The sequence below is a fragment of the Arvicola amphibius genome, chromosome 2 (genome assembly GCF_903992535.2).
Source record: "Arvicola amphibius chromosome 2, mArvAmp1.2, whole genome shotgun sequence".
NCBI classification, from domain to species: Eukaryota; Metazoa; Chordata; class Mammalia; order Rodentia; family Cricetidae; genus Arvicola; species Arvicola amphibius.
Genome location: NC_052048.2, coordinates 121,521,707 through 121,533,943, shown reverse-complemented (window position 1 = coordinate 121,533,943; position 12,237 = coordinate 121,521,707). Strand labels below are relative to the sequence as shown.

The 12,237-nt window shown below is 42.0% G+C and overlaps 1 protein-coding gene across 1 annotated transcript in view; it reads right to left on the bottom strand.

The window, feature by feature from the left end:
- The window catches only part of Sos1 (SOS Ras/Rac guanine nucleotide exchange factor 1), an 86,767-nt gene extending 74,807 nt beyond the window's left edge, over positions 1-11,960 (bottom strand). Inside the window, 2 exon segments of the mRNA XM_038317969.1 lie at positions 11,857-11,883; positions 11,886-11,960. Of these exon segments, the coding sequence (XP_038173897.1) occupies positions 11,857-11,883; positions 11,886-11,945 (87 nt within the window). The 5' untranslated portion in view covers positions 11,946-11,960.
- Positions 11,961-12,237: the final 277 nt, after the last annotated feature.

Genomic DNA, 12,237 nt, shown 5'->3' with positions numbered 1-12,237 from the left:
GCTACTTGTCTTTTTCAGAGCCTCAGGAGCAGCTCTTTAACACAATCAAGGCACTATGTCCGACGCCAAACCTGAATGGCTGAAAATTTAGCTAACCTAGGGCACCAGGGTTTATCTCAACAACATAAGAAGATGTTATGGAGTATAAAAGAAATGGATTGGAATAAACTTTGTTAATATAGTCTACTCTAAGAAATGATCACGGGGCTGGGTGGTGTTGGCACACACCTTTAATCCCAGCACTTAGGAGGCAGAGGCAGGTGGATCTCTGTGAGTTCGAGCCTGGTCTACAAGAGCTAGTTCCAGGACAGGCTCCAAAGCAATACAGAGAAACCCTGTCTCAAAAAACAAAAAACACAAAAAGAAAAGAAAAGAAAAGAAAAAGAAATGATCATGGTCATTCCTCTGTATTCACCCATCTGTTGAGTTGTGGATGTGAGAGAGAAGTATATTATATGTGAACATGTATCATCAAGTCAGCATGTGCATTTTGCATCATTGAATTAAAATACTTTAAAAAAAATGGAGACACTCTTTCTACATAGCCCTGGCTGTCCGTGTATTTGAAATGTAATTTGTAGTCCTCACTTAAACAGCAAATTTGCATTAATTATTAAGTCTTTGTAACTTGCTCGTCTTTCAGACAGGCTCTCTTACAGCCCATGCTGATCTCAAACTGAGTAAGCAACCAAGGATCACCTGAGTTCTTCATCCTCTGCCTCTACCTTCCAAGTGCTGGGATGAATAAATCATGTACCACCATGCCCAGCAATACTTTAAATACTTTAAAAATAATCTACAATAGAATAGCGTTGAGTAAATATTTGCTTATAGTCAAAAATTTGGAATTTCTTGTCACCATCAGAAAGATTTTGGTAACAATATAGAACCTTTATTCAATGTGAGTGAGTTATAATATACACAGTATCTACAGCTAAAGAGAACATGCTTTCCCCACTGTGTTTAACAAATCTTGGTCATTTTAGGATGTAAATGTGATTATATGGCAAAATAAGAATGAAAGGATAGATTTTCTTCCAGAGCTTTAACTGATTGTTCCCATAAAAGTTAAAGACAAACAGCTAGCCAATTAAATTCTGATTAAGAGCATAGTTGATTTCACTTCAGTGAAACTAGAAGAGAAAAACCATACTAAACTACTGTCCATGCCTTTGAGGTCTTTTTCTTATTTTGAAGTTTGTCTTGGTTTCTTATTGCTTGATGTTGAAATTACGAACAGTATTTGAGGTTTTAAAAACATATGATCAAACTCACTGGAATGACTTTATTAGTATTGAGCACTGATGGGTGAGTTCTGTGTATTATAATATACTCTTTTTGCTAAGAAGCACTGTGTTACATAATGGCTAAATAGAATCAGTGTTTTAGTTGGCATTTCAATTAGCCTATCATAATTTTTTCTAAGAACCAAGTTTATAGCTGTATCTTTTAAATTGTATTTATTATTGTTTGTGTGGGTGATGTGGGTGGGGGTGGGGTGTGTGATGTGTGTTGAGGTGTATTCAAGACTGCTGTTATTGCATGTAGGTGTTACCATACCCAGTTACACCATTACTTTTTAGAGTCATATCAATCAAAAAAATGTAGTACATTTTATCTATTTTGTGTGCACATGTGGGAGGGGTGCATGTTCATGTGCCACAGGCAAAATGGCTCAGTAGGAGGGTACTGGACAGATGCACAAGCCTGACCCGGAACCACATAAAGGTGCAACGACAGAAGTGGCTCCACTAAGTTGTCCTAGACAGACAAGATGTGGCACACCCCAGACCCATGACCCACCCATAATGCACACACAATAATACATAAATAAAGTCTTAACTGTAAAATAACACACTTTAAAAAGAACATAATTAGGCCTGGAGAAATGGCTCAGTGGTTAAGAGCACTGGTTGATCTCCCAAAGAACCCAGGTTCAATTCCCAGCACCCACATGGCAGCTCACAACTGTATGTAACTCCAGTTCCAGGGGATCTGACACCCTCACACAGACATACACATAGGCACAACACCAATGCACATGAAATAAAAACAAATAAATTTTAAAAAAACTTTAAAAAAAGAAAACAATTTAACTAAAAGCTGAACTCTTTTTTTAACATAACATTTTTATTGATTATCTGGGAATTTCACATCATGCACCTCAGTCACATTCACTTCCCAGTCCTTCCTTGTCTGCACCCCCACCCTTGTGACCTCACCCTCAAAAAAAAAAAAAAAAAAAAAAAAGAATAAAAAAATAAGAAAAAAGTTCAATTTGTGTTGCCTCACTCACTGGAGCATGGACAAACTCCCAATGATCAGCTCCTTAAATAGAACTGAGTCCTTTCCTCTTGCACCCCCTCCAGAATTGATGAATTGTAGAGAGCACCCCATCACACTTTTTAAGACTTGACTTTGATGGCTTCCTGTCTATGCAGTTACTTTGAGGGGAGGTTGGGAGGTAATGCTTGTTCCATGTCCCTCCCTCACAGCAACTGTAGCCTCCTATCTCTTCAGTCAATGGGAACATGGACCATGTCACTTCTGGTGACAGCACAGACCACAAAAACAGCCCCTGGCCACAGTAGGACCACAGACCCAGACAAAGCTCTCAGAGGCAGCCCAGACCATGGACACCAAAATGGCCTCAAGGTGGCAGTGTAGATACTCACCTGCAGACAGGACGTGAGTCTACAGCGCAGACCACAGACATCCACATGACCACAGCCACAGTGGGACCATGGGCCCACACATGACCCTCAGTGGCAGCACAGGCCATTCTGAATATGGCTCCCAGCAGCAGCACACCCCACAAAGAAAGTTTCTTAACTCTTAGAAGAATAGGAGGCATAGTTTCAAACAATTTTGCAAGATGGACCCTACTTTCCCCATTGTACAAATAATAAAAACTATATGCAGGCCATTCTTACATATGTAAGTTAAGACATGACTTAAGACCCACTTCTTTAATTTGACAGCAATGTGACTCTGGAAGATAGATATATTTACTTGCTACTCTATAAAATAGGGATAAGGCACTGGAGAGATGGCTCAGAGGTTAAGAGCACTGGTTGCTCTTCCCAACCCTTGTTCAATAAACAGTACCCACATGGCAGCTCACAATTGCCTGTAACTCCAGTTCCAGGGAGCCCAACACCTTCACACAGACACACATGCAGACAAAGCACCAATGTACATAAAATAAAAATAAATCATTTAAAATTTAAAAATAATAAAATGAAACAGGGATATTACCTACTTTAACACTGGGCATGATGCCAGAAACCTGTGACCCAGCACTATAGAGAGGAAGTAGAAGGAGCAAGAGTTCAAGGTCATCCTCAGCTACTTACTCAATTTGAGATCAGCATGGGCTATAAGAGAGCCTGTCTGAAAAACAAACAAGTTACAAAGACTTAATAATTAACGCAAATTAGCTGTTTAAGAGAGGACTATAAATTATGTTTTAAATACACAAACAGCCAAGATCACACAGAGACCTTGTTTTGAAAAAATTAAAATGTTTTAAAAGAAATATAATCAGGGATCACTGATTTTGTGTAATATTTCTAAAAATGTTACTGTGTGTATGAATTTCTAGTAAAAAGTCTTTATTACTTTACTAATAGTATGTTACTGTAAATTCTGTGACACATAGGAATCCCAGCTGAATAAAGTTTTTACCAGACAGAACAAGAGAAGACTAAGTGTACAGGGCAAATATACATATTAGCACAGAGTGTGTTTCAACAGTGTGTGCAGGCGACTGCTGGACCATTGGGCACACTTTACGAACAGCACTGTGTGCGTCCCCGCAGAGTTCCAGAATCAGCCCTGCTCTTGGTTTCAATTTTATTCATCTAGAAATTACAGTTTTCCAAATGTTGAAACTTCTGACAGAATTTTTGATGGTTTTAAAAAATACATTTAATTTTTTTGTAGATTTATTTTATATTATACATATGAATATCACGTGCATGCCTGATAGCTGTGGATGTCAGACAAGGGCATCATATTTCCTGGAAATGGAATTATGGGTGGTTGTGAACTATCATGCAGATACCGAGTCTTCTACAAGAGCAGCAAGGGCTCTTAACCACTGAGTCATCTCTCTAGCCCTCAAAATACACTTTAAAAGAACAGAAAGAAAGAAAATAAACGGACAGTGGATTTTAAGACATGAGATTCAAAATACCTTTTTTCTTTTTCTTTTTTTTTTTTTTTGTTTTTTTGTTTTTTAGTTTTTCGAGACAGGAATTCCCAGTAGCTATGGAGCCAGTCCTGGAATTCGATCTGCAGACTATGCTGGTCTCAGACTCAGAGATCCGCCTGCCCCTGCCTCCTGTGCACTGGGATAAAAGTCATGAGCCACCACCGCCCAGCTCAGAATAACTTTTCTATATAGTTCTTTATTATCTAGTGTGGTGTGTGTGTATGTATAGGTATACACACCTAGGTGTGCACATGAAGGTCAGAGGACAACTTGCAGGACTTGGTGAACTCAGATCACCAAGCTTGGTTCTCTGAGCCATTGCAGGGGCACATACCTTCATTCATTCCCAGTGCTCAACCCTGTCTCAACAACAAAATTCCATCCTCTGACTTCCTGAGTGCTGCAGAGCAGGCATACCTACACACACACACACACACACACACACACACACACACACGCCTGAGCTCACATGCCTGCATGTGCACATGCATAGAAGCATACAACGTACACATGCATGCACACATGAATGCGAGCGAGCACGTATGTCTGTGTGCACGCACAAATGCAAGCACACACGTGCACACTTAAGCAAACACATATGCATTTGCTTATGCGCACACGCACAAATGCTCTCACATGCACACACACATGTAAACATGCACACAAGCAAGCATGTGTGTGCACATAAAATAAAGGAAATACACAAAATCCTTATAGTTAACCGACACTCAAGAATAAGACTGAATGCGTTCCCCTTAAAATTGTGCAGAGACAAAGAATGCTTACTCTCATCATATTGTTCAACATGGTGCTAAAGTTCTTGCAACTGGTACAATTCAAGCAAAGTAAATAAAAGAGATCTGAAAAGGAATGACCAGAAATGCTACTTACAGATAACCCATCTGAGTATGCTACTTTGCTAGCTGCTGTGACAAAACTCCTAAGAGCCACTCAAGGAAGGTTTATTCCGGCTCACAGAGGGTCAGACACAGCCAAGGCATGCAGCAGGAGGAGCAGGGACACTCAAGTCAAGAGTAAAATCATTTTAGAAAGGACAAAAGATAGCAAGGCACATTTTAAAGCCTTTCACTACAACAACGTTTACAATAAAAATATAGGTATGTTTCTCAGAAACAAATGAATAGATTCTACAGCAACCAATATTATCAGAAAACTTAAAACTGGATGTGGAGGGGGTATTAATTATTTCCTCTCATGTGCACCCTAACCTCCAACTCCATTGGGAAATGAACAAATTGGGCTTTACGAGGAGCCCCACCTGCCCACTGTCCCTGTCCGCCTCAGTAGTAACCAGAAGTCAGTCCCAAGCTGTCCTGAGCTCATGAGTTTATCTAGGCATCACCAAAACTGTTTTCTTTTTAGTTACTATCCTATCTGTGCTTTTGTAAACTGCAGAGTTAGCTGCATGAAAGCTGAATGTGAACACCTGTAAATATTGCCTCCCAATATTTAGGAGGCAAAGGCAGGAGGATCAGGAGTTCAAGGCCAGCCTGGGTAATATGGCACTGTCTCAACAACAACAAAAAGAACATTTGGGCCTGTGAAATGGTTCACCTGGCACAATGCCAGAGTTTGATTCAGGGGATCCACACGGCTGAAGGAAAGAAAAGATTCATGCAAGTTTTCTGACCTCCACATTCATGCATGCACATGCACACATGCGTAAACACATAAATGCAATTTTAAAATTTCTAATGTAGTGGCAGCTTTATTAATACTACAAATTTAAAGCATCAGATATCCATCCACTAGATAAACAAACTGTGACATAGTCACATGATGGAAAAAGGACTGAATTCTTAAAGCATAATCTCAAATGCCTCACTAAAAATATACACTACTTGAATCTATTTACATGATGTTCCAAAGCAGATCAAATGTACCTATGGTGGAATGACGAAAGGTCACAACAGTGGCTGTCTCTGGGACGAGGACAGGAATGACTAGAAGGGCATGAAGGGAACTTTAAGAGCCAAGGTAGTATACTATACTTTGGTAGAGACTGTGTATACATTTGTTAAGCAGTACAAGTAACATTGTATATTCACCGTATATAAACTTCTTCAAAAAACAAAGGGAACTGTAAAAAAGCCATTGATTTCTGGTTACTGATGCAGGTTGAAGCATTTAGAAATAATGTGCTCTTATACCTGCAAGTATAAAATTCATCAAGATAACAGATAAGTGCCCAGTGTGGTGGCATACCCTGATCTCTGTGAGTTTGGCACAAGCCTGGTCTGCATAGTGAGTTCCAGGACAACCAGAGGTACATAGAGAAATCCTGTCTTGAAAGGAAAAAAAAAAATCAGACAGAATAGCTCATCGCTGAGGGGAGGGACTGAGACAGGACGGTTGTTGTAGTGATATTTTGTTTGTGGGCTTCTTTGTTTGTTTTGGTTTTTTCAAGACAGAGTTTTCTGTAGCTTTGGAGCCTATCGTGGAACTAGCTCTTGTAGACCAGGCTGGCCTCAAACTCGCAGAGATCCTCCTGCCTCTGCCTGCCTCTACCTGCCTCTGCCTCCTGAGTGCTGGGATTAAAGGCATGCACCACCACTGCCCCGTTGTTTGTGTTTTAACAAATAAAACTTGCCTGAAGATCAGAGTGCAAAGCTACGCCACTAGAGGCCAGGCGGTGGTGGCTCACACCTTTAATCCCAGTACTTGGGAGTCCCACTAATCCCGGCACTAAGGAGGTGGAAACAGGAAGGGATATGGCTAGGTGGAGAGAGGAATATAAGGTGGGAAGAGACAGGAGCTCAGATGCAGTCTGAGGACAGGATTGCCCTTTTTGGTCTGAGGACTCGGTAGAGGGAAAAGATCTCTCTAGTGGCTGGTTGTGCTGCTTCTCTGACCTCTCAGCTTTCACCCCCTAATATCTGACTCCAAGTTTTTATTAAGAACAATTAGAATTTTTGCTACAGGTTGTCATGAGTCTAAGACCAGCCTGGGCTTCATAATGAGTTCCAGGCTAAACTGTAAGACCGTCTCACAACAAAACAATAGATTGATGGGAGGTAAAAGTGGATAGGCATGTTGATAAAGCAAACATGGTGAAACAGTAATAGACTCTAAGATGATGGCTATATTGCTATTCTTTGAGAAACAACTAGTCAACAATAAGCTGCATATATCTAAATTGCATAATCTAACAGTAGTTAGCATATACCAACATATGACACCTTCATCACAATCAAGATAAGTAAACATAAGTCTCTTTGGTTTTGTTATTGTTCCTTCAGAGTCTCAAACTCCCTGTGTAGCTAAGAATGACCTTAACTCTTGATCCTTCTGCCTTTGCTTTTCATATGCTGTGATGACAGGCATATGTCAGCACACTTAACCTAAAAGTCTGTCTTTATAATAACCAATGATCTTCATTAGTTTGTATTTCTTACAATTTTATGAAAGTACAGCTATATAGAACATGCTGTTTTAGTTTGGCTTTGTCAGTTATGAAATGGGCCGGCCACATCACCATATATATCCATAACCCATATTTGCTTTTATTCCACTATATGGCTATACATATTCATTTCCTTGTTGATCACCATTAGACAAATAAGACATTTAGATATTTGTTAGGAGCTAAGCAGACCTACCACATATTCCTGTGTGTGCTCCTCTGAACGGACACTGAAGCCAGGACCTCACACGCACTGGGTTTGCATTCTACCACTCTAACACTGTGCCACATCTCCAGTTCTTTTCTTACGTTTATTGTGACACAAGGTCTTGACAAAGTTGTCCGGGCTGGCCTTGAATGTGTACTTTTCCTGCATGGATCTCCTGAATAGCTGAGATGACAGGCTTATACTCCTAAACCTGACTCGTACTATAAGTCTTTCTATAAACACAGACCATATAGGTTTCTATCTCAGACTTCCAGATCAAATGCATCAGGTATCAAAAACAAGCTGCCAACCAGAGAAATATGCCTAGACAATCCAAAGGGTCTTTAAAATCAACATGTTCCAAATCTTCTCATCCACCCAAAGTCCAGCGACTACCTTCAAGTAAGCCTGAAAAGATTCTTCACACTTCTTTAACACTCTTGCAATCATAAGTGAGTCATAAGTCCTGACAGTTCTGCCTTCTCAATACCGCTCACATAGCATTCATCCTAATGCAAATACATTTCTTCTCCTAGATGAACTTAGTAAAGCAGGCTTCAGCTTATCTCTCTTACCTTAGGTCCCATTCCTCCCCTTCCTTGACCAAAGTAAAGTTTCTAAAATTCAAATCAGTGTTACTTTCTACTTAAAACCCCTCATAGGCCAGGTGTGCTAGCCCACACTTGTGACTGCAGCACTAGGACGGTTGACTCAGGACAGCTAAGTTACAAGTTCAAGACTAGTCTGGGCTACAGGATGAGCCTGTCAAAAAATAAAAACCCTTGCTTAAAAATGAGTTCTTTCTCCAGACATACCTGCTACCACCTTCCACTTAGTCTTTTTTAATTATGCCATTTATCCATAGTGCCAGGGGCAAATACCGTTCTGAGACAAGCATCATGTCTTTGAGGGATGTGACAGATGTAGTAAAGAAAAACACCGTGGGCCTAATATAATAAATACTTTCAGGAAAAGTAGCTGTCCCATCTAGAAATACTTTGGTAGGAAATCAAATAGGAAGATCAGGGTAGAGCCATCTTATAAATCCCATGCTAAAAACTACATTTTAACTTAAAGGACATCAACAATCCTGAACAAATACATGTTTAACACTTTCAAAGGTATATTATAACTTCTGAAATATATAAAGGCAAGTGAGCTGGGGCAAGGGACTCAGTTGAAAGGCTACCCCAGTACTCCAGGAGAGAAAACTCCATGCATTTAGGAGAGTAGATTACAAAACCATGTTAGAGGTTCATGAACATGAGGTTTTGCCTGAAGGTGGGCAGCAATACACAGAGAGGAGGCAGGGATGACCAGCGTTTTGAGCCAATCAAATAAAATTCTAAAGTCATTAACCAAGTTAAAAACTGATGGGGGGGGGCAAGTTTTATTTTGAGTATCCCCTTATGCACTTGGCAACATTTCCAAATAACTTTAACCACTGGCAAACTAAAAGTAACATACAAAGGCTAAAAATTCCAACTGCCAAACCAAAAGAGGGAAGACAATTTGATGATTTACTAAGTCACAATGAAGCTTTTTAAAATGTAGCAACATTTCCAAATAATTTACTTTAACCTCTGGCAACTTCAAAGTAACACACAAGGCACTCGGTTCAAAATGAGTCCTAACAGGTGTCAGACACAGCACTGTATGGGAAGTCCAGTAGGGTACGGTAACATTCCTGTTCTCTAGCTGGGGACTGAGAGCGTGGACAGTAAAAAGTAAATGTCCACGCTCTCACTGCTGAGTTAGGATAGGATGCTAGGAAGAAACAGTGGAGCACTATCCAACTCAGCCCTGAGGGGTTGAGAAAATCTCTGAGGTTGAGTAGTATTAGACCAGATAAAAGGAACAGCCTGTCCAAAAAGCCTCCGGTAAGAAAAGACATAGTTAAGCATTATACAAGTAGTTTAAAGTCTGAAGAAAGAGTTCAAGATAAGGACACACCCACACAAAATGTCCCAGGACACATCTACATGAAATACCCAGCACACAGATGAAAATTCAATAATTTTAAGATAGAAGAATATATTCAGATTATGAGAAATATATCCAACCTGTCTTAGGTATCTTGAAAGCATTGTAGGTGAGAATTTAAATGAAGGGAAGACTCTTACACCTTAGTGAGATTCTGTAAACCTATCACTTCTGCAGGGAAATCTCTGCTTGAAGTGGAAAACCAACCAACCATGAGGCTCCAGAACATGAACAACACTATGGTAAACTGGAAACACAACCCTTTCTAAAGAAGGCAGCCATTTACAAGTCTAGCAATTTACTGTTGTGTGAAAATGTATGGCAAGACTATCTATAATTAAAGAAAAAAATAGGAGTTCAGACCATATGTGATATTTCCCATTTTAAGATACTGGCAACTAATTACATAAATTGAAAAACAAAAACATCACAATGCCAGCCAAACAAAATTTGTCTGTGAATAGATTTCAGCAAGGGCCACCCATGTGGCAGGTTAGAGAGGTCTGCCAATGTCTACAATATACTTTCCATCACTTCAAAGGATTCTCGTGTTATTTTGGAGGTTTCCTTAGAATAGGAGCTACATGCTTTTAAGCCAAATACCCCAAACTGGTAGTATTCTATGAGGGTTTTTATACATAGAAATCAACTTTTCTGTCTCATCTTGTCCAGATGCCAAGCTTCTAGCATCACAAGGCACACTTCTACAAGCTAAGTGCAGGTAAAGCCAAAGTCAAAACGGAGTGAGGCCTCATGGAATCATTAACGAACAAAGTATGCACGACAAGGTGGTCTCTTTGATTTTCTTAGAAAACACCACAGGGGTCTGAAAGCAGCGAGGCACGTGAGGGTAAAAAAACTAGTAACCTAAATCTGAAAAACAAAAGCAGGGTCTTCTACCAACAAAGCCGTTTCCGCCATAAGATACCAAGAGGGGAAGGAACGAACTGGGTAAAGGACAAATGAAAAGTCGCTGGTCTTTGAGGAATATGAAACACCTTTCAAAACTCTGGTTTAAAAAAAGGGGGGGGGGCTCTGCATAATTGTACAGCAAACTCTCAATTCTCAATAGAAACAAAACTGTATTTTAGCAAAGATAGCATGAAAAGTATCTGAGCGACAAGAAATCTAGATCAATACTACTGAAAGAGTTAAGAAATTTTTACAGGTAAGGCAAATAAAAGCAAAAAATAATCTGGTTGTTTCAAAATCCATTCAAACACCCGTTTCAGATGCCTTAGTACAGTATTTACTAAGTCACAGTGTTGCTTTGAAAGATTTTAAAATGTAACAACATTTCCAAAGATTTAACCACTAGCAAACTAAAAAAGTAACAAACAGAGGCTAAAAATTCAAAATGCCAAACCAAAGGACAGACGACTCACAATGTTGCTTTAAATTGTAACAACATTTCCAAATAATTTACTTTAACCTCTAGCAAACTCAAAGTAACAAACACTTAAAATGCAAAATGCCAACCCAAACAAGGGTTCGAAGATACTCAGACTCCCCAGAAGAACACATCTGAACACAGTGGTATAGGCATCATGGGGTCAGGAGGGTGTCAAGAGAACGGGGAGTTATGACTGAGGGCGAGCAAAACCAAACAGGCCGTGCTCTTGCTGGCAGGCTACCTCGCAATTACTTAGGCAAGCACTGTGGCAGGGCACTCTCGAGCCACTAAGGGCGCACTGGACTCCTAAAACGGGAGGCTGACCGCAGCTCGCTGAGACTGAGAAGGTAGGCAGTGGCCTTCTTTGACCTCCACGGTAAACCGAGGCTCCCCCAACCGTCGCCTCCGCGCTTGGATTATCCGGGCCAACCCTCCCCGACTGTGTACGGCCTTCCCACGCACGCCGGGCGAGTGTCAACAGCTGGAGCAGCCGGGCACGGGGAACCGCGCCGCCTGTGCAGTCCTCCCGGGGACCAGCGACCGGGGAGAACGGCGGCGGTGCGCGCCCCGCCTCCCCGCCCTCGGCCGGGCCCGCTCCGACTGCGCCCGGGAAGCGGGTTCGGCGCTCCTACCTTTTTCAGCGCAGGCACCAGCAGGCCCCCCGCCACTTGGGCGCGTTCTCCTCGCTGAAAAACTCGTAGGGCAGCTGCTGCGCCTGCATGGTGCCCGCGGGGAGCCCTCGGGTCTGGCGGAGGGGCGGCGGCTCGCGGCGCGGAGCAGGGCCGCAGCCCGCGCACAGCCCGGCCCCCTCGGGGCGCCGCGCGGCCCGGCTAGCGCTGGCGAGGCGGCTGGGGGGCGAGGCCCGCGGCCGGACACCCACCCGACACGCGCGCCGGTCGCCGAGAACCAACGCAGCCCGGCGGCGGCGGCGGCGGCATCCCGCACCACCGCCCCGGGGCAGGCCCCCCACTCCGCCCCGGGCCGCCCGCAACCGGGGCTACGCTCCCCGGCAC